At 40.4% G+C, this 23,680-nt stretch overlaps 1 protein-coding gene across 1 annotated transcript in view; it reads left to right on the top strand.

Annotated features, from left to right (window-relative positions):
• ITPRID1 (ITPR interacting domain containing 1) overlaps positions 1–19,125 on the top strand; it is a 122,055-nt gene extending 102,930 nt beyond the window's left edge. Inside the window, exons 9-13 of the mRNA XM_007945336.2 lie at positions 9,116–9,198; positions 9,680–10,978; positions 16,439–16,566; positions 17,901–18,012; positions 18,826–19,125. Coding sequence (XP_007943527.1) covers positions 9,116–9,198; positions 9,680–10,978; positions 16,439–16,566; positions 17,901–18,012; positions 18,826–19,125 — 1,922 coding nt within the window. The remainder of the gene's footprint in view (positions 1–9,115; positions 9,199–9,679; positions 10,979–16,438; positions 16,567–17,900; positions 18,013–18,825) is intronic.
• The last annotated feature ends 4,555 nt before the right edge of the window (positions 19,126–23,680 follow it).

The following is a 23,680-nucleotide window of genomic DNA, read 5'->3' as shown; positions in this document are numbered from 1 at the left end:
AAGATCCATCTGACAACAGCTATGATATCCCTTGTTCCACATCCTCTTCTGAATTCAGCTTGTACCTCTGGAAGTTCTCTGTCAATATACTGCTGTAAACGTTTCTGAATTATCTTCAGTAAGATTTTACTTGCATGCGATATTAATGATATGGTTCTATAATTTCCACATTCTGTGGGAAACAACTGGTCCAATAAACAATATCATGATATATGGAGAAAAGATTGAAATTGTTAAGGATTTCATTTTAGTTGGATCCACAATCAATGCTCATGGAAACACAGTCAAGAAATCAATAGACATATTAATTGGGAAAATCTGCTGCAAAAGACCTCTTCAAAGTATTTAAGGGTAAAGATGTCACTTTGAAGACTATGGTGCGCTTGGCCCAAGCCATAGTATTTTCAATCAACTCATATGCCTGTGAAAACTGGGTAATGAGTAAGGAATACTGAAGAAGAATTGAAGTCTTTGAATTATGGTGTTGGCAAAAAACATTGAATACACCATGGACTGCCAGAAGAACAAACAAATCTGTCTTGGATGAAATACAGGCAGAATGCTCCTTAGAAGTGAGGATTGCAAGACTATGTCTCAAGTACTTTGACCATGTTATCAGGAGAGGCCAGTCTCTAGAGAAGGACATCAAGCTAGATAAAGCAGAGAGACAGCAAAGAAGAGGGGGCTCCTCAATGAGATGCACTGACAAAGTAGTTGCAACAATGGGCTCAAACTTAGTAGTGATTGTGAGATGGTACAAGACTGGGTTGTGCTTTGTTCTGTGGTACACAGAGTTGTTATGAATCAAAATCGGCTTGATGGCACCTAACAACAGCATAACTATACACCACCATCTTAAAATAATTTCTTAAGAGATATTTAAAGCTTTAGAAAATTTACAACATGTTATGTGAAAAAAAGCAAAACGTAAAATGTGTGTGATATTATTATCATTTTATAAAACACGGACACATACAGGTACACAAAGGAAATATTCTGGATATAAATTTATAGAAATATTAATTTTCCCTACATGGTTAAATTGTAAATTCATTTTTATTTTCTTATTTATATACTTCTTTTTTTCCAAATTTCCTTCACCACCCTGCATTGTTTTTATAAGGCTGAAAAACAATTTATTGTATTAAGTGAAAAAGAAGTTAAATTAGAGGAGTCCAAAAAAAAAAAAAATTCACTGCCCCCAAGTTGGATCCAACTCATAGAGACCCCTCCTTGGGTTTCCAAGGTGGTATTAGCTCTCTCTTTTTAATAATAAAAGGAAATTTTCTAAATAAAGAACAAAAGGGAAGTTACTTAACTTGGAGCAGTAAAACAAAGAAAGAAAAGAACAAAAGAAAGAAAAGAATTCTCAGGCTGTAAGAGCTTGAAACAAAAATATCAGGAAGATGCTAATGAAAGTTGTCAAAATGTTATATAGAAATCTAATCTATAGAGGACAGAAACTCCTTTGCCTAAGATTTCTGATACAGAAGGACAGAGAACTTGGCTCAAGAGTACTTTTGTCAGTTACAAGTATCCTCAACCTTACTTCAGATTTATGATCAGAGTTAACATAAATAGAAACTTCTGGAGGGCAGGAGCTCTGGTGGAGTTGTGGGCTGTTAACCAAAAGGTCAGTAGTTCAAACCTACCAGCTGCTCTGCAGGAGAAAGATGAGGAAGTCTGCTTCAGAAAAGATTTATAGCCTTGGAAACCCTATGAGGTACTTCTACTCTGCCCTGTAGGATCACTTCTACTCTACTCTGTAGGGTCACTGTGAGTTGGAATCAACTCAATGACAGTGGGTTCGTTAGAGGGCAAGTACTTCTGTTGACACTGTCTGTAGAATATCTGGAATAGGGCAGCCCCCGTAGGGTCCTGATAAACATTGTTAAAATGAATGAATGAAGGTTTTCAGTAGAGAAACACCAGGCTTTGTCTTTGTAGCCTATTCTATTCATAACATTAATAGTGACTTGGCCACAAAACATGAATCTTTATCAAAACTACCAATAAAACAAATATTCAGAATGAAAACCAAGATTGTCTTTGACAGTCTAGAACTATGGCTCCAAGTTAGCTAAATCAAGTTTTAACAAGGAAACTACTAAGTCATTCATTTAATTTTCAAAATATTCATTTCTTAGTTTCAAAGTAAAGCCTAATCACCTGAGTATAACCCAACACTGGGACGACACAACTTCTGACAAAACTAACACACCCTGAGGCTGCACGTGTAGAAGTGAAATATCCAGAGGTAGGAAAAGGCCAGTCTTTCTCTCTTCTGTGCTGGTCAAAACAAATCTCAATTATTGAATCTAGTTCTGGGTACCAAATTAAGATTGTACTAACATAAATAAGATAGTATTAAAAAGTTTAAGACAAAGAACAGAAATGGCCTGGGAATCCCACTGTGTGAGGCTGACTCAGGGGAGGCTAAACCTGAGGCAAAGAGTTCTAGAAAATACATGAGAGCTGTCTTGAGAAAAAGGGTTTAGATGTGTTCAGTATTTCTTCCAAGGAGCAGAACTATGACCAACAAGTAGAAAATGCTAAAGCAGATTTGGCTCAATATAAAGAAACATTTTCTAAAAGATATGCTATGCTCTGACTACTTAAGTACCCCTCTGTCTGTTATACTGTAGTGGCTTCCATGTTGCTATAAAGCTGGAAGCTATGCCACCAGTATCTCAAATATCAGTAGTGATGCCCATGGTAGACAGTTCAGCAGAGCTTCTGGACTAAGACAAACTAGGAAAAAGCCCTGGTGAGTTATTTCCAGAATCAGCCAATGAAAACCTTAGAGTAACCACAGTACATTGTCTGATTCATAACAAGTTATAGATAAAGTTGTCGAATTCCAGAACACTTACGTGTGCTCATGTAGAACCTCTCCTTACATCAAGAGGCAGTCATTCAAAAAGAACAAGGGGATACTTTGTGGTTTAAAATTAGAAAAAAATTTGCAACAGCATTGTGTTCTTTTTCCTTACCTATTCAATCTGTATGCTGAACAAATAATCTGAGAAGCTGGGCTATGTGAAGAAGAATGTAGCATCAAGATTAGAGGAAGACTTTTTAACAACATGAAATATGCCAATGGCACAACCTTGCTTGCCAAGAGTGAGCAGAATGTGAAGTTCTTGCTGATGAAAATCAAAGACTGCAGTCTTCAGTATGGATTGCACCTCAACATAAAGAAAACAAAAATTCTCACAACTGGACCAATAAACATCATGATAAATAGGAAATAAATTGCAGTGGTCAAGGATTTCATTCTTCAACAATCAATGTCCATGAAAGCAGCAGTCAAGAAATCAAATGATGTGCTGTGTTGGTCCTTGCTGCAAAGGACCTCTTCAAAGTATTAAAAAACAAAGATGCCCATTTTGATGGCAAAATTTCACATGATCCTAATCATGGTATTTTTAATTGCCTCATGTGTATTTGAAAGGTAGACAATGAAAAAAGAAAATCAGAGAAGAATTGATACATTTGAGTTGTGGTTGGCAAAGAATACTGAATGTACCATGAACTGCCAAAAGAGTGAAGAAATCTATCTTGGATGAAGTACAGCCAGAATGTTCTTTAGAGTCAAGGATGGTGAGACTTCATCTAGCTTACTCTGGACACATTGTCAGGAGGAACCAATTACTGAGAAAGACATCATTCTTGGTAAAGTAGAGGGTCAGGGAGAAAGGAGACCTTCCCATGAGATGGATTTATACTGTGGCTGCAACACTGGGCTTAAGTGTAGCAATGATTGTGAGGATGGGCAGGACCAGGCGGCATTTCATTCTGTTATACATGAAGTCTCTATGAGTTGGAGCCAATTCAACAACACTTAAAAACAACATAAGCAGTAAGTTCCTTGTCACCACAAGAATGTAAGCACTACCTAGATGACCATCTATTAGGAATGTTCTGGAAGGGATTCCTACAGTAGGTGGCAGGTGGCACCATCCTAGCTTCCAACTTGGTGGCCTATGCACTGACTATGGCCCACAGAAAGGATTTATTTGTTCTGAAAAGCATGTTTAATTGATTTTTAAATGCCTTTAGGCTAACATACAACTCTAGACTAAAGCAGTCAACACTATTCCCTATTGTTTTGAATCTTAGCTGCTTCATCTATTTATATTACCTGCCCAGCTCCTAAAGGAATTTTAAATTTGCATAATCTGTAATGTCCAGTCCAATTCTAGATATCAGAGCTATCATGGAATTTTCTACCTCTGAGAGGATGGAAGTGAAAGGGATTTGGCAATGAAATAAGTAAACTAAATGGATTGATGGAAATAGTTAACCCCAAACGTCCAAGGCTGAACTATTTCTCTTGCTCTACACAACTCTAGCATAAATCACACCCTTCCAAACTCCTTTTTCTTTTCTTCTTCACTCTATTTATGTTTTCAGTACCATCCAAACAAAAAAAGAAAAAAAAAAAAAAACCCTCACTGCCATCAAGTCGATTAAACTTATGGCGACCCTTCCTTGTGTTTCTGAGGCGGTATCTCTACAGAAGTAGACTGCCCAATCTTCATTCCAAGGAGTTGCTTGGGTTTGAACCATCAGCCTTCTGGTTAGCAGTCAAATGCCTTATGCACTACGCCACCAGAGTACTATAGGGTTTTTAAAAAATGTTTTCCCTGACCTCTATAAATGCTGCAGCAATGGGCTCAAGTATAGTAGGGATCGTGAGGCTGACAGAGGACTGGGCAGTGTTTCATTCTGTTGTACTTAAGGTCGCAATGAGTCAGAGATGACTCAATGGCACATAACAACAACTACTATGAACACAGACTACATTGAATGCAAAACTGTCCCCTTAGGATTCAGAAGCCTTGACTATCAACCCAGGACTTCAGGTTAACTTTCTTATTAGTTTTAGCCTTTCCGGAGGCTCTTGGCAAGGTGCTGGTTCTTTGGGTTCTGTGGTTGGTATAATGCTGCCATCTGGTGATTATTCTCATAAAATGCCCGAGGCATCTACATCCTCCCAGTTAGAAAAATTTTTCAAACTTACAGAATTAACAGGACAGTAGAGTACTCCTGGACCAGGCAGGATCCACCTACTTGGGAGGGTAAAATCTAACTCTGTCAAAAGTCTGTGTGCTCATAAAGGGAATAATAATTATTGATATTTAATAATGATATTAATATTGATTGTGTTCTAATAGATAATATCAATAATGATTCTCTGCAGCCAAAAATTAAGCATGTAATTATATTATCTTTATGTTTGCATAAAGTCTTTGTATATATATTACTAGATATTATCCTCATCACAGCTCCCCAAGATACTATTAACAAATTCATTCTTTCATCATGAAGAAAAAGCCTCAGAGAGGACAGGTGGCATACTCAAGGCAACAGAGCTATTAAGTGGGTATGGTAGCTAAGGTTATGTGTTACTTTGGCTGGGCCTGGTTTTGAGTGGCTGGACAGCTGGATGTAGTTATTGCCCATGGTGAGATTGGTGATGAACTCCATGGTACAATCTACTGGAACAACTGAGTCGCTGTTTTAGGAATATGGTCTGCCTCCAGTATGTAAGAAGTAACTTTGAGGAAGGTCTATAGCTTTTTGGCATATTTGAACCCCGTATTTTGTTGTTCAGCACCCTGCCATTCCCTGCCAATCTTGGGACTTTTTGTGGACTTGAATTAGTGGCCTGCTGTGCTGTTTGGTAATGTTGGGACTGTGCCTTTGTTCTTGTTGACCTTGGATTTCTCAGCCTATAAAGCCAGCAATGGCCTGAGTGAAGAAAAGTCTCCAGCTTCAGTGAGCTGGGAATGGCAGGCAGAGCTGAAACCCAAAATTGAGGTGCTTTCACCCAGCCCCTAGAGCCTGGCACTTCGAACTTGGACTTCTAGCCTCCAAAACTGTAAGAGAAAAAACTTCTGTTTATTAAAGCCATCCCATTTGTGGTATTTTCTGTTAACAGCAGCACAGAGGTAACCAAAAGAGTGGGGAAGTAGACATCTGTATCCAATAGATCTGGCTCCAAATAGATGGCCTGACTATGGGATCTCACTGGATCTCAGTACCACACATTGTGGAAAAGTTAGCCACCTTGAGTCATGGAATTGTCAGGGTGGGGTAACCAGCAATCAAAAGGGACATGACAAACTTATGTAGATAGTGGTGGTAGTAGAAGGGTGCCATTATTTTTTATCTAACTGGTTAGGGACAGGGCCCAGGCAGCAGTGGAGGGTTTAGTTCATAAGATGTAGCTAGGTGAAAAAAACTGATGAGAGCAAAGTGGGAAGTCAAGACCTCAATCTTGTAAATAAGAGTAAAGAAGAATTATAGTTCACTGTTGTTGTTGTTGTTGTTATGTGCCATCGAGTCGGCCCCGACTCATAGCGACCCCTCCTTGGGTTTCCGAGGCAGTATCACTACGGAAGTAGGATTGCCCAACCTTCCTTCCGAGGAGTGGCTGGTGGGTTTGAACCGCCAGCCATCTGGTTAGCAGCATATACATACCATTCAACTTCTGAATCTCAAAATAAATAAGCCTCTACACCTAAGAAAACTATGTACAATTCATCCTATCACTTCATCAAAGTGAGGATGCCAAGGAAGACTGAAGAAGAGTTGATGCTTTTGAGTTGTGGTGCTGGCGGAGAATGCTGGAAGTACCATGGACTGTTAAAAGAACTAACTGATCTGTCCTGGAGGAAGTGCAGCCAGAATGCTCCTTGGAAGCAAGAATGGCCAGACTTCGTCTCACCTATTTTGGTCATGTTGTAAGAAGGGACCATTCCCTGGAGAAGGATGTCATGCTTGGTAGGGTGGAGGGTCAACGAAAGAGGGGGAGGCCTTCAACGAGATGGATTGATACGGTGGCTGCGATGATGGGCTCAAGTATAGCAGGGATTGTGGGGCTGGCGCGGGATCGGGCAGTGTTTCGTTCTGCTGTGCATGGGGTCGCTATGAGTCGGAAACGACTCGACGGCACTTAACAACAACAACAACAACAACAGGCATATTAAGAAGGAGCTCTGGTGGCACAGTGCCTGAGGCAATTGACTGCTAACCAGAAGGTATTTGATTCAAACCCACCAGTGGCTTAGCAGAAGGAAGATGGGGTAATCTATTTTTGTAAAGATTCCCCACCTCGGAAACCAGATGGGGGTTGCTATTGTAGTTTGGAGCTCTGGTAGCATAGTGGCTAAAGCACTTGACTGCTAACCAGAAGGCTGGCGGTTCAAACCCACCAGCCACTCCTCGGAAGGAAGGTTGGGCAATCCTACTTCCGTAGTGATACTGCCTCGGAAACCCAAGGAGGGGTCACTATGAGTCGGGGCCGACTCGACGGCACATAACAACAACAACAACAACAATAGTTGATATAAGAGAGATTATTTATTTTGTAACTTTACTAGGATCTGAAGAGTTTTTATATTGGTTGAATTAATTATAACAAGAGTAGTGAAGTCACAGTCAGTGGCTTAAATATTACACCAATCACTTTTCTGTAATAATTATACAATGCATACAGCCTATTTCCTCTGAACAGTAAGCAAGTATTCTATTACCCAGGTCAAAAGGTCTGTAAAAATCACACATCTTAAAGGAAAATCTTGCAAGTATCTCTTTCTATACAAACAACTCAACTAATGTTGTTGTCATTATTGTTATGTGCCGTCGAGTCGGAACCAACTCATAGTGACCCCTCCTTGGGTTTCCGAGGCAGTATTACTACAGAAGTAGATTGCCCCATCTTCCTTCCAAGAAGGGGCTGGTGGGTTTGAACCGCCATCTTTCTGTTTAGCAGTCAAGTGCCTTAGGCACTATGCTACCAGAGCTCCTTACTCAACTAATAAGAGCACCTAATAAGAACATGAATTTGAAGTCACATAAAGACAGCCCAGCTGAAGTTAGTAGTAAGGGGTTCTTATCCAAAATTTATTAAAAGGAGAAACGATAGAAGACAGAATCAGAGTAATCCCTCACAGACAACCAGACACTATCGGAGAGAGATCCAATAGATCTACTGCCTCAGGACCATAGTACTGGGGGACACCAGACTCAATTGGCACAACAAAATACATAAAATCATTGCTCCATATCCTACATTGATGAGTAGCTATTGGGGTCTTAAAAACTTTCAAGAAGCCATCTAAGATGCAGCTAATGGTCTCCTAGCATCAGCAGTGAAGAAGGCAAAAAAAAAAAAAAAAAAGGCATTTAGAAGCAATCAGCCCTAGGACATGATGGCCCTCGAGACCAGAAGAACTAGATGGCGCCTGGCTACCAATGCCAACCTCTCAGGAAAGGATCAAAGCTGGAGATTCTGGATAGAGTGGAAGGGAAAATGTGGTACAAAAATCCAAAAACTTAATAATGACCAGAATTACTGGTCAGATGAAATCTGGTGAGACTCCCAATACCATGGCCCTGGAATACATTGTGTGCCTGGAATAAAACTCATCCCCAGGGGCAGGCTCTCAGCCCAATAGTTAACAAGATGTACATGTAGACCACTCAACCCAAGATGATGCACCCACATTCTCTATGGTAATACATCCCTTAGAGCAATAGAACATGGGACACCAGAGGACCAACGTTCAAACTGAGGAATTGCAGGAAAACAGGAGTGCATAAATATGAGGGGCACAGGGGGAGTTTTGCAGGGTAGGGAGGAGAGGAGACTGGGTTAGGGTTGGACATGGTGAATGGGGAATGAAACTAAATGTATGCATTACGTTGAATATAAAACAAGCTCTTAAAACAAAATAAAATAAAAAATTTAGAAAAAGGAAAAATGTGTAAACATATAAATGTTGGTCTTTTATCATTTTATTAGAATGGTGCGTAAGGCAAATGTGTGTCCTTCTGGAGTTTCTTCCAATTTGATTTTGAGAGATATTTCCTTTGTTTCTTGTTTTAGTCTTGTATCAAGAAACAGTGATGCAGTTTTACATGGACTTACTGAGAACTGAGGGAAAGAAATGCCTTTGAAATTTCCTCATTCATTCCTACTTCTGTGCAGTGGGCATTTGTTGCATATCTCAGGCATACCACACGCACAGTGGTTTGTTCCCAGTCCTGTTGGCAGTACGTTTTCACTTTATTAACCTCAAGGCCTCTTAATTTCTTTCTGCAGGTGGTGGGGTGAACAGAGCAAATAGCTATCAGTCTGACAGCAGTGGTTTCCTGGAGGAGCCACCAGAACAACTACCCCTCCAGGTAAAATGTGCTTGAAGGTGAAATAAAAACCCTTAGTGCTAATCCCAAACTCCCCACTACAGCCTTATCAGCCTCCCTGCCTCACTGACCTCACTTACTGCTGATCAGGAAGTAAACATAAGTTTGAAAGTGCTCCTTCACAATTGGGAAGGCTCATTTGTGCTTCTAATGCTTAGAAGGTAAACATTATGTGTACCCAAGAGGCAGGGGATGATGGTGTGACACTAGACAAAGTGTCATGTATATTTCCTTCATTTCTATTTTCTTTTGATTTGTCTAAGCAAGGAAACTGAGCCTTGTAGATGGGAGGTCTCAAGTAAAGTAGTAAACCATTGAAAAACTTAGATTTTTAACCCTTACCTCCTAACTCCTAAATCAATGGCAACTATAAGAAAACAAACAAAAATAATAACCACTTCTTAAACCTACTGTCTCCCCAAAGTTCCTGACAAATTTGCCTTTATTCTGTGTTGTCTTACAGATGCCTTCCTTGCCAAACAGCAGGAGCCTTAGGGATCAGAGTCACAGCTTAGCGTCATCCCAGGACTGTCAGCAAGGGTCAGATGAGTCTGATTCCAAGAGCATGGTGAGCACATCTTTTTCAAGCCAAGATTGGAGTGTCTTGGAAGAAAAGACCTCAGTATCTGTGGGGGAGAAAGAGACTCAGCTTGATACCATAGAGGGCCCACCAGAGATGCTGATCCCAAAGAAGGTCCTGGACAGGACCACTACTGGGGAAGAGTACTCAAGACAAGCTGCTCACCTGTGGAAGCTCCTGCCAATGTCCCATTCTGAATATGAAGTTGTTGGAGGTGCAGCCACTTCCAAGTATGATTGCCCTCTAGGGCTTACAGTGTCCCACATGAAAGAAGTGAAATACAGGATTTGGGAACAAGAGGAAATTGGGGAAGTGTATGTAGAAAGCCACCACTGTAAGTCCCCAAGTTCACGTGGAAATACACATGCTCAAGATGAGTTTCTCCACGTTGACTCTGAGGCTCCAAGGGGAGAAGAAAGCAGTAAATGCTGTTATGACATGAACAACACTGAAATAACACTCGAAAGTCCACTACAGCTTTTCCCCAAGCACAGTGACATCACATCCTATACAGACATCCTTGTTCAAACATGTGAAAAGTCTATTCCCCACCTAGGTAAACTGGCTGGAGATGCATCCCAAGCAAAGTCAAGGTGTAATTCTTTGGGCCAAATATCATCTATGGCAGAAACTGAGATGGGAGACATTTCTCCAAATGCTGACTCAAACACTGGCAGCTCCAGGTCTGTGACAATCCATATGTCCTCCAATCTGGTGTCAGCTGCTCAGAGTACTGTGGCCTTGGGGACAGATTCCAGTGAAACATCTTTGGAATGCACTGTGTGTGACCTTGTTACCACAACAGAACCAGGGCTGGGAACAGAAGTGAGACAATCCAGAGATGTTTCTGTTCAGACTTATATTTGTGAATCCAGGGTGTGGCCCTGTTATTTAGCCTTAAATAACAAGGCCTTGGCTACTGGACAGCAGCCCCTCACCAAATCTGTCTCTCTAGACACAGGCTTCCCTGGCACCTATTCAGTGGCCACCTGCCATGGCTCACCAGTTCACTGCTGCAGCTGCTGTCACCACCACCCCCAATGCCACACAGTGGGGCCAGGCCCTGGTCCTGCACCCACAACCTGTAGACACCTCCTGTGCTCAGAAAGCCATAATCCAGAAGCCGACTTCATGAAGGCTTTGAAAATCCTCCAGGACACTACAATGAGAGAGCTATGTTCCGTAAGTATTTACTTCTGCAAAGATGGAAAGGCAGATGCACCAGGAATAAGACCTCAGGGATAATGTTGGACCTTCCTTTCCAAATGTGAGATCCCAGAGTATATCTTTCTCTTTTAAATCATGAGTAATATTTATAGAATGTTTTATTGTTTATGATATAGTCTTTCAAATTTCTTCCAACGTAATGCTTCCAATTACCTTGTGAAATAAGAAAGGCATTTTTTTTTCAATCCTCATTTTACAACTGGGAAAACTAGGATATAGAATAATAAAATCATATTAATAATGTATCTGCACCTCATCTTCAGTCTATCTAACTGAAAGTTTTCTGTCTTAAATTTCACTTAGCTATACATTTTTCACAAGCCATTGTGCCTCCCTGGGCCTAATTCTTGTTGTGTAAAATAAGGAAACTATTCATCCTAACACTGGATTGTTTTAGGATGAAATGAGGTAAAGCTTGTAAAACACTCAGACAGTGTCTGGCACATAGAAAGCTCTAGATAATGTTACTTGTATGGGGATTATTCTTATTATCATTTTTATTAGCATATTTATTACTGTTCAGGTCTTGAATCTAAAGCTTCTCATGTCATGTAGAGGGACTTTTGGTCTACTGCTGCCAAGCTTGTTTAAAAGGAAGGTGGACACAGAATTTACTGAGAATCAAAGGATGCCACCCCTTGTCAGCCCTTGATTAATCAATAAGCATTACTAAGGCTTTTCAGCCTCCACTCACCATGTTGTTGTTGTTAGGTGCCGTCAAGTTACCCCAACTCACAGCAACCTTATGTACAGCAGAATGAAACACTGTCTGATCCTGTGCCAGCCTCATGGTCCCTACTATACCTAAGCCCGTCGCTGCAGCCACTGTATCAATCCATCTTGTTGAGGGCCTTCCCCTTTTTCATTGATCCTCCACTTTACCAAGCATGACATCCTTCTCCAGAGAATGGTCCCTTCTAACAACATGACCAAAGTAGATGAGACAAAGTCTGGCCATTCTTGCTTCCAAGGAGTTCCATTCACCATAGTGATTCTCAAAATGAGAAATGATCTAGGTCTTCAAGGCTAGCCATTGATGAAAAAATTAAGATCATCTCATGTTAGACTACATGTATAGAGAATATCTGTGGCATTTTCTGTGGCACAAGTAATGTAGGACTACAGGAGAGTGGAGGGGAACCACGATTCACTGAGAACCTACTATCTGCTGCCTGCTGGTTTACTCTTCTATTCTTAAAATCCCACAAATATTTATTTAGTGCCTATCTAACCACTTTATTAACATTATTATCTTTTTCATCTTCGCTTCCATCTAGAACATAAATATTTATTGAGTCACTATTGTGTTTCCGGTTCTCTTTCTTTTACAAATGAAGAAACTAGAATGAATTTAAATAATTTTCCCAATGCCCTTCAAGAATTAAGTAGTAGGTCCAGATTCAAATTCAAATTTGGCTGACACAAATTCTTGGGCAATGCGCTCCAGGCAACAATACATCCACCTTGAAAATATCTAAATGTATGTTGTTGTTGTTGTAATGTGCCATCAAGCCGGACCCAACTCATAGCGACCCCTCCTTGGGTTTCCGAGGCGGTATCACTATGGAAGTAGATTGCCCCATCTTCCTTCCAAGGAGTGGCTGATAGGTTTGAACTACCAGCCTTCTGATTAGCAGTCAAGTGCCTTAGGCACTATGCTACCAGATCTAAATGTATATAAATGTAATACTAACATTAGAAAGAGACAATTAGAAAGATAAAGTAAGTTTCTACATGGGTCTTTCAATATATAGAAACCTATATAAATGCAATGAAGGATGTTGTTTAGAATAGGGACCAAAGATAAAACCTGGGCCAGTTCCATTTGTCCTGTCCAATATCAAGAGAATGCTTTATGTCCTTTTTACAACAATATAATGTTTCTGGAGAAAGCTCTTCATGTGCCCACATAATTAATTTTACAAAAGACTCTTTTTATTCATATTAACAAAGCATAATTTCCTAGGGCATCTGACAAAACAAATGAAAACATTGATACATAGAGCATTTCTTTATAATAATATTTACTACACCTACAATATAAAATCACATTTTCCATAGAAAATATATGTATTTCTTTACATACTTGCTCTAACACTTAGGAACTCTGGCTAGGCTTTCTATTGGGTTTAAGGGGGAAAAAAAGTATGAATCAAACTTAAAAAATAAGTCAATTAGCAAACAGGTTAATTTTTCAATTGAAAAATAAATATTTCCAGAAAAAATGAAATGTTCAGAAATAAGATTTTTGTTGTTAGAAAAATTTTTCTATAGTATTTATTATTTAGGTTTAAAAGAGTAAAATACATGTAAATTTTTAAAAGTAATATAGTTCAATTTAAAACTGAAAATTAATTTTTTTTTTTGGTGAAGTTGTACTTAATGTGTGAGTTAAAGCTTATTTTAATGGACTTGGGTCAATAGAGAAGAACTTCCATTGTATCTGAGTTTTAACTCAGCTATTATATTGGAAGAAAGAGTTCAAAACATTTTTATTTTATTCTAGCCTATGATTTCCTTCATTCTGAACAGACTTATATCTAGGGCTAAAACATATATATATATTTTTTTTTTTTTTTGGTATTTCCAAATGACCAGAAGATGGCAGCCTTTTAGAATCTTCTGCAACACTCTCTTTGGCAGAGCACACCAATTAACCTCCAACTCAGACCCTCCTCTAATATCTTTCATCCACCAAAGGTTACTCCAAAATAAGTAGACTAAGCATAAAATTCAATGTTCAGGATGTTTAACCTATCTCAGCATCATATTTTTGTGGCCCCTGGCCTCACTGACTCTAGAACTTTGAAGTGAGTGTGAGGCAGTTGGTCAGTTTTGCTTACCTTGTAGGAATCTATTAGAACAACTCAATCAGCTCACTCCTAGGGGACAGATAACTTCTCCATGTGTCCACCTACACTGTACTCCCTGCTGTGACTCAGATCTAGAGAGAAAAAAACAACAGTAAACAATGAACCAGGAGACTTAGGTTTGAAATCTGACTGCCAGTTTTTTTACTATGGACAATTAATTAACCATTCCATGCCCCCCCCCCCCAAAAAAAAAACTTATCTATAAAATAAGCCTTTCATGATCTTCAAGATCTTTTCTAGTTTTAGGAGCTCATAATTCTAGTTGCCTTAGGAGCACTCATGTCAACAATAGTAACGCTTCAAATTCTAACTGGTTCAAATCCATTCACCTTGATATAAAATAGCATTTTACTTTGAAAATTACGTTATTAATACAAAAATTAGAGGACTGGATTAAAATCAAACTCTCTGAGAAAAATAATGGAGAGTTTTCAATGTAAAAATATTAAGAAAATATTTCAAAAGATTATGAAAATTCAAGTGAAAATAGCCATCAGGCTGCTGGGATCTTGGTCATGCAGTCTGAGGAAAAGGGTAAGAAATCAGACTGCCTAGAAATAGGGTTATAAGGTTGGACTCCATGGAAGGAGGAAGAAGAAAAGGTTAAAAAGGACTGTTAGCTAAATCAGTTTTCTCTAAAGAGCTTCTGAAAAGCCCACTTCATATTTTCTGCTTACATCTCACTGGCTGTCCTAAATGTAAAGGAAGCTGGGAAATGTCATTTTCTTAGCTAGACACATTGTTGTCCTTAAGGTATTAGATTCTGTTAATAAGGATAGTTAAAGATAGTGATTAGGCAACTGACTCCAAGCCCACAGGCCCAGTAGACACAGGTCCAACAAGCTTTCATAGTACTCAAAGTCAGAATGGGTAGTGGCACTGTGGTTCTGGGTCGTAGATGAATTCAAAGACTGTTCCAACCTGGGCTGTAAAACAAGGACACATGGTAAGAAGTCAGCACGTCATCAGAGTGCCCAGAAAATGGACTGGATTTGGGAGCAACAAGGAGGTAACATTTAAATAAAGTAAAAAACCCACAGCCATTGAGTAGATTCTAACTTAGAATAATCCTATAGGACAGAGTAGAACTGCCCCATAGGGTGTCCAAGGCAGAAGCAGACTGCCACATCTTTCTTTGGAGGAGTAGCTGGTAGGTTTGAACCGCTGACCTTTTGATTAGCAGCCAAGCCTCTAACCACCGTACCACTAGGGCTCCTTAAATGGGGAAATTAAGGCAAAAGTACAATCATTCAGACAGAGTGAGATTTAGAGGATGATTCACATCAAGAACAATGGAAAGTGGAATTTGGAGGTGGGGAGATAGAACTAATTCTAGATTCTAACTCCTGGAAAAGATGGGGTGCCCATTCTATGCTTGCCCTAGTCTGAGTCTGGATGGGTGCCTTAGCCAGGTGGAGCTGATCCTGCAGGTTCCAACCACCAGGGACTGTGGTTAAGCAGGGCTAAAACTAATGAAAAAATACTCTAAGTAGATTTTCTTTAATCAAACACATACCATCTGAACAGATGTGTTCAATGTTGTTGATACTCAGAATGTGGCAGTAGGTAGCACCAAGGTTAAAAAAGATTAAACAAGATTCAATTTTTCTAAGCACAAGCCCTCACTCTGGCCCTCCCTCCTCTGGCTTCATCCTCACATCCCTGCATCATATAGTCCTCCAGACTGTCTGTCCATCTCAGGTGGGACATAATGATTTTCACTCAAAGGGCCACCCAACAACAGCTCCCATCCTGTCCTAGACATATACTGCTTCTAGTTATTCCAGGAAGCCAGAGGCTGGGCACTTGCTAATCTCTTCTCCATAGTTTCTTTGCAGAATGGCTTCTATCTTAGTTACCTAATACTGCTATATCACAAATACCACAAGTGGGTGACTGTAAAGAACAGAAATTAATATTCTGAAACTAGGAGTCCTAACTCTGGCCAGCGGCTCTAGGGGAAGATCCTTGTCTCTTTCAGCTTCCGTAGCCCAAGTATTCTTTGATTCCTTGGTGATCCCCACCATCTGACATCTGTCTTCCTCATTTGTGCTTGCTTCTGTGTCTAAGCTGCTCTTTTAATAACTCATAAGTGATTAGGTTTAGGGCATACCCTATACTGATATGACCTCTTTAACTTAACAAAGAAAACCCCATTCCCAAATAGAATTACATCCATACTTACAAAGAGTTAGGATTCCAACACATATTTTGGGAGGACATGATTCAACCCGTAACATTCTTTGCAAACCACCCCACCCCAAAAAAATAAAAAATACCCTGCCATGGGTTGCTTCCAGGCTGTAAATCTTTACAGAAGTAGATTCTTCACCTTCCTCCTTCAGAGCAGCTGGTAGGTTTGAACTGTGCACCTCTGGTTAGCAGCCAAATGTCTTACCCCATTATACCGCCAGAATCCCTTTCTTTGCATACAGCTGAGCCCAATAGGAGAGGCATGCTCCACTGTGGAGAGCTTTTATAGTGAATTGGAAAGGACTTATTTCCAGGAAAGTTACTCTCAGTTCTTTGTGATTGCTCTCAGTGCACAGTCCATGAGATGGAAACCATGAAGACAGTATGCCAGAGTTTCCGGGAGCATTTAGAGGAAATTGAACAGCACCTTATGGGGCAGCAGGCACTCTTTTCCAGGCACATGGCAGAGGAGGAAAGGTAATTATCTAAGGGAGCCATAAAAGTAAGTACCAGCCCACACACCTGGAGCAAGAAAAGGTAATCAGGTCAGGACAAATGCACATCAGGAAGCAGGGCTAATGAGAAATCTGCCAGGCTTTCCTTTGCTTTCACACTCATTCTTGCTTTCTCAGTGGGAGCCTGTGCTAGCTTCACTAGAGAGCAACACTAACTCTTTAAGGCCAGTGATATTTGAAAGGGTCAGAAAAGGGGCAGTCAGCTGGGAGGAGAGGAATTAACAGCAAGGCAGCTTTAATCAATGTGGATGGGGCTCATACAAATGCAAATGTTGGAGATTATTATAATTTTGAAAATTGACATTATTTTCAAATAGATTAAAATTATCTGCCCCAGAGGTAGATCAGTGGTTGCCTGGGGCATAGGGGTGGGGTGGGAATAGGGATTAACTGTAAAGGGCACAAAGGATCTTATTGGGGGAATAGAAATTTTCTAAATTAGATGATGGTGATGGTTGTACAACTTGGTAAATTTATTAAAAAATCATTGAATTGTACTTTTAAAACAGGTGGATTCTATGGTATGTAAATTATATTACAATTGAGTTGTTTAAAAAATACATAAATATCCTGCCCTAGTGTTCTGGTTACCTAGTATCACTCTGACAAGAATATACCACCAATAGGATGTTTATTCTTACAATTTGGAGGCTTTAAGTCCAAGTTCAAAGTGCCAGGCTCTGGGGCTGGGTGAAAGCCTCTCAGCCTTGGGCTTCAGCTCTGCCTCCTGCTCCAGGCCCACTGAAGCTAGAGGCTTTTCTTCACTCAGTTGCTGGCTGATGAGGCTGACAGGACCAAAGTTGACAAGTAACAAGACACAGTCCCAGTGTTACCAAACCACATGGCAGGCCATTAATTCAAGTCCATTGAAAGCCCCAAGGTCGGCAGAGCACGGCAGGCTGCTGAACAACATAGCTACATGCAGGGTTCAAGCGTGCCATAAGCTAGAGACCATTCCCAAAGCTGTTTCTTATATATGGGAAGCAGACCACATACCCAAAGGCAGCTACTCAGCTGCTCACAGTAGATTCCACCATGGTGTTGATTACCAGTCTCATCATGGGGAATACTACATCCAGCTGCCCAGCCATTCAACCAGGCCCAGTCAAGTTGGCACATAAACTTAACTACCACACCTAGAAATATACTTATGCCAACAACTGATGTAAATAAATGTGACTTTTTTTTTTTTTTTTTTTAATTTTCAACGAGTGACCTATATGACAAGAGGGGCCATGGAAGACTGCACATCTGGGTGATTGTTACTTGTGGTTGCTTTCTATTATTCACCCACAGGGAGGAGGCCAGACAACTGCAGACACTACGGGAAGCCCTGCGGCAGCAGGTGGAGGAGCTGGAGTTTCAGTTGGGTGACCGTGCTAGGCAAATCCGAGAGGGGATTCTGTTGGTACGAGGCAGTGGGATGTGGAGTTTGACCGTATTCTGCCCACCATAGGAAGGTCACATTAAGTGAGAAAACTAAGAGTGCAATCATTTTAGATGCTAGGATTGTGTACTAATTCTTAATGTATTAGATCCAAAAGAAACTTAGACAATGTTGTCCAGCAACCCTCATGTAAATACAAAGAAATTGATGCCTAGAAAAGTAAATTGGTTTGCTCAGGGCCAAACAGTTATCCAATGGTGTTCTAGGTATAGAGCTCAGGACACTTAACTGCCATGCAAATCCTTCCCTGCCCTGTAAATAAGAGACATGTAGTCAGTGCTGGAATTCTCAACCTTCCATGTGGGAAACCATGGTTCAATTCCCAGCCAATGCACCTCAAGTGTAGTCACCAAGCATCTGTCAGTGGAAGACATGTTGCTATGATGCTGAATAGGTTTCAGCAGAATTTACAGAGTATGACAGACTAGAAGGAACACAGTGGTCTGATCCACAACCAATCATGAGGATGGTACAACATGAGCAGTGTTTTGTTCCAATGTGCGTAGGGTAGCCATGAGTCAGGGAGTAAGTCAACAGCAGCTAACAAGAAACACAGGCATGGTGAGGCTGATATCAGTTAATATTAGCTCAGTCTCTACCAGAATCTGCTGCTAGCTTGCAGAGCCCTCTCCAGGGAATTTACCACCTCAAGCATGCCCTTCCTGCAAGTCTGCATTAGCTGTTTGATGCAAATATGATATAAAATGTTGTGTTGAATGTTTGGTGTAAATGTGTGCTGTCCACTTTTTGTTGTTGTTGTTCTTTTCCTTTTAGCAGCTTGAGCTGCTCACAGGAGAACCGTCTGAACTCTATACAACTCTACATCAATATAACTGGACAGGAGAGATAAAGCGTCAGATGTCAATCCACCCAGCCATGGCACCCAGGACTGCCTTTCCTACCAATGATGGGCAGCTGGCTCCCAGCTCAGGTGTGGGCCATGTTGCTGCCTTCACTCCACCTGCCCTAGAGAGAAGGACCAGATCATCTCCATCACCAGCACTGGCAGAGTCGGGTCTGACCTTGTTGTCAAATTGTTCTGTTGATGAGAAGAATACTACAGTCTTCCTCTAATCATAGCATATTTGATGACCTTCCTGCTGAATGTAAGAGCATATCCCAGTCATAGCAAGGAAATCTAAATATGGCCCAATATTGTTGTTGCTTTTAGATGATCTCCAGTCAGTTCCAACTCGTAGTGACCCTATGCACAACAGAACGAAATACTGCCCACTCCCGTACAATCTTTGTTATGCTTGAGCTTATCATTGCAGCCACTATGTCAGTCCATCTCATGGAAGATCTTCCTCATTTTCGCTGACCCTCTACTTAACCAAGCATGATATCCCTCTCCAGGGACTGGTTCCTTCTGACAACATCACCAAAGCACATGAGACAAAGTCTAGCCATTCTCACTTCTAAGGAGCAGTCCAGCTGCACTTCTTCCAAGGCAGATTTGTTCATTTTTCTGGCAGTCCATGGTATTTTGAATATTCTTCACCAATTCCATAGGTCAAATGCATCAATTCTTTTTCAGTCTTCCCTATTAATTGCCCAACTTTCCCATGCATATGAGGCTATTGAAAATACCACAACCTGGGTGAGGCATGACTTAGTCTTCAAAGTAGAACATTTGTTCTTTAATATCTCTTACTGGAGGTCTTTTGCAGTGGATTTGCCCACTGCAATATGTTATTTGACCTCTTGACTGCTGCTTCCATGGGTACTGATTGCAGATCCAAGTAAAATGAAATCTTTGACTTCAATCTTTCCTCCACTTATCATAATGTTGCTTATTAGTCCAGGTGTAGATTGGATGCTAAACTTCTGAGTTATACAAAAAGCAGCATAGACACAGAGACACATGCACCCACAAGGAAAAGATAGATGCCTTAAGAAGATCCTTTATTAGCCAAGGAATGCCAAAGAAGCAAGGAACACCCAAGGCTATTAATAAAAATACAGCTGAGACCCTGCTTTGGACTTTTAGCCTCCAGAACTGTGAGAAAATAAATTTCTAATCTTAAGGTCATACGTCTCTTATGGCAGTACTAGGAATCTAAGACAAGGGATTAGAACTTCAACATATATTTTGGAAGACACAATTCAACTCATAACAATGGTTAAACATGAGATGGACAGGAATATTCAATATAGAATGATCGAGCACTTATTTGTGTCTGGCAAAGGGTATTCTATGTGACCAAAGGAAACACAGTCTCTGCCCTAGTGAACTTACAGTCTAGTGGGGGAGATAGAATATAAATACATAATATATTTATAATTAAAAACTGTACAAATGCTTTGAAGGAAGTAACAGAGCTTTATGAAAGATAACTGAGACAGGAGACTGGTTTAGAACAAGGTATCAGGGAGATCCTAGTTGAGGAAGGGATGACAGGAGGAGGAAAGAGGATCCAGGCCCTAGAAGAACCAGATAGTCCAGAAACCTCAGTCAGCCAGCCAACCAGAGTGATGTATAAAGCACCTTCCATGTGCTGAAGAAAGTGCTGTGGACAAGACAGATTTTTGTACTCATAAAGAGTTGAGTATAGAGTGAGAGAGAAAAAAAAATTAAAAATAAATAAATAAATAATTTCAGGTGCTCACAAGTGGCATGGAGGAGAGAATGTGATGATATTAAAGAGAATGATGTGGGCTGGGAGGCCATAGTGTTAGCCAGGGTAGTTGGGAAAGGCCTTGCTGAAGGGATGATGATTGGGTAACACCTGGTAGTGAAGTAGAGGAAGCTTCACAGTAGTCTGAGGAAAGACCATTTAAAGTAGAAGGGACTGGAAGGAATGGCAAAGTATAATAGTCCTGAGACACAGAAACAGAAATTGTCACAAGTGCAGTGAGTGATGGGGAAGGAAAGAGAAAGGAAGTCCAAGAGATGGACAGTCCAACTGCCCCTCAAGACCAGGACTCTGAGAGTCCAATTATCTCCCCAGGTGTAATGAAGAACCATTGCAAGTTTTAAGCTGGATTGTCATGTGATTTGATTTACATTTAAAAACCATCATGGCTATGCAGTGGAGAATGCATGGTTGGGAGCCTACAGCAAGGCAGAGCTCTGAGTCAGGAGGCTGTTGCTGCCTTCCCTGAGATGAGAAGCAGAAGCCGTTCAATTGCTTCCATCCACTTTATGAGGTTTGTAGAGGTCCCACCACAGTGGAAACACAGGGAGGAGCACACAAAGGCTGAACACATTTGGCAGTCTCCAAGAACTACAAACCAAAAAAAACCAAACTCACTGCCGTCAAGTTGGATCTGACTCATAGAGACCCCTTCTTGTGTTTCTGAGGTGGTGTAGTGCCTAAGACATTTGACTGCTAACTGGAAGTCTGGTGTTTCAAATCCACCAGCCACTCCTCAGAAGGAAGATAGAGCAATCTCTCAATTTCACTGCACTGCCACAAGGTAGTTCCCAGATGTCCTTTCAGAACTAGCTGTGATGGCACAGCTGAGGGTCCTTCCAACCACCTCTAGCTTTCTTCTCCCTGAGCTACACTGTCTTTTGCCAAATGGGTCTCCTAGGCACCACTTGGGTTATAGTCCCTGACCTAGCGTGATTTCCCAGGCAATTCATTTAAGATATCCTAGAGAATTTGAAATCACAGATTCATACTTCCCAGAGGAGTCTTGCACCAGAAAAACTCTGTGTTCTGGAATCATTATGGCCTGCTCCTTGTCTCTCACAGACTGCTTTCCCCAGTTGCTGTTGAGTTTATTCCAATTCATGGCAGTTCCATGTGTCAGAGTGGAACTGCACTCCATAAGGTTTTCAATGGCTGCTTTTGGGAAGTAGATCACCAGGTCTTTCTTCCAAGGTTCCTCTGAATGGAAGGAACCTCCAACCTTTTGGTTAGAGGCCCAGCTCTTAACAGTTTGCATCACCTGAGGCCTCCTCATTTTCTTTACCAAGCCCCTATTTTGAATCCTGCATTGTGGCTCATCTTCCAGCCCCAACTTTGTTCCTTATATATTGCATTTAGACCTTGTAAATTGCTTCTGATTCCCTTTCTAAAGATTTTTCCTGAATTAGACTTTTGACCACCATTTCTCCAATGTAGACTTTGAGCTTGATTATGGTTTCTTCCTTGATCCATTATCAGTATCTGTTTAGATGATATCTTCTCCACTATATTTAAAGCTAGTTAGAGATTGTAAAGTACCCTCTGTGATTGTGGTTAAGAGTGAGACAGCCTGGAATACAGGCTCTCACCTTTACCATGTGTGACCTTGGGCACTTGGTCTCTTTACCTCAGGTTCTTCCTCTGTAAAATATGAATAAGGATAGTGATAGTCCCTCTGGTAGGCCTGTCGGACAGAATAAATGCACATATCATGTATGGTGTTTAACCTAGTGCCATTGCATAGTAAGTGTTCAGTGACTGTTGGCTACTAGAGAGAGTGCACATACAGAGAACTCAATGAGAAATTAAGCTGTGATTATCATCTTTCTTCTGTACAAAAAGTACTATGTTAGCAAAGTACTTTACACAGATAATATTAACAAATGCTTGATGAATAACTGAGATGGGAATAAGCTTGGTGGTCTCAGGAAATAGTAACAGGAATTATTTGGCTATGGAGAAGCACCATATTATGTGGTCATAGGCCCATAGTTTTTTAAAAGGGAACTTGTTTATGGTTGACTTTGGTAATCAGGCAAATAACATACAATGGAGGAGGAAAAGAACATCCATTGCTTTTGGGTGACAGGTGGCATATGGAATCCCCCAAAAGTCTCCCACATTCAATAGTATATTCTAGTTTGTTCCCCCAGTTCTCTAACAAAGAAACAAAACAAGAACCAAGATCTAGAGAATCTATGCCCTCCCACCCATCAGTCCACAATGAAGTGATGCCAACATTGCTTTTAAATATCATCTTTTGTACTTCATACCTTTACTCTCAAGGATATAAGAACTCTAGAAGCCCACTCTTCCAAGAGATCTATGGATCCCTACCATAGTCTACCCAGTGGTTTTCAATCTTGGTTGCACTATACTAAGGCCTTACCCCAGACCAATTAAATAAGAATCACTAGAGGTTGGGCCTAGGTATCTATAAATTTTTCAGTCTTCCCCAAGTGATTTCAATGTGTAATCAGAGTTGAAAATTTTTGTTCTATATGAAGAATCTATTTTACAATTCAATTTTTCTGTGTTTTATTCTTAAGGCTCTTATTATCTCTCTTTTTGTCTTTCAGGTAAGGAGTCTTTCAGGAATTTGATTCACTACCAATCACTGATTACAAAATGGGGAGAAGAGAGAGAAAAACAATTACATATGGGCTTTATTTTTGTCTCTACAATTTTTATTTCTTCCTTGCTCATCAGGTCAAATATTTCATCTTCACTTGACTTTGCCATTGGAAAACTTTGGTCTCAGATTTTCTTTCTTCTTCAAAGAATCTACTTCAAATTTTGCAAGCTAAATTAAAGACATATATTTGATTGGTAGGTCAGAATGGAGATTATTTTCTTTCTCAAGTCTACAGTTCCAACTAACTTAACCCTTGTAGAGTATAATTGTACAAAATAGACAATTACACAAGTTATGGAAATGTGAATAGCCTTTCAAATGCATCTAGGTATTCTATTATTAGGATACAGCCCAAGTA

This window comes from Orycteropus afer, unplaced genomic scaffold, assembly GCF_000298275.1.
Source record: "Orycteropus afer afer isolate SDZICR_OR568_19922 unplaced genomic scaffold, OryAfe1.0 scaffold00008, whole genome shotgun sequence".
Taxonomy (NCBI): Eukaryota; Metazoa; Chordata; class Mammalia; order Tubulidentata; family Orycteropodidae; genus Orycteropus; species Orycteropus afer.
Note: the sequence above shows the minus strand (reverse complement) of the source record. Positions and strands in the feature narration are given on the sequence as shown.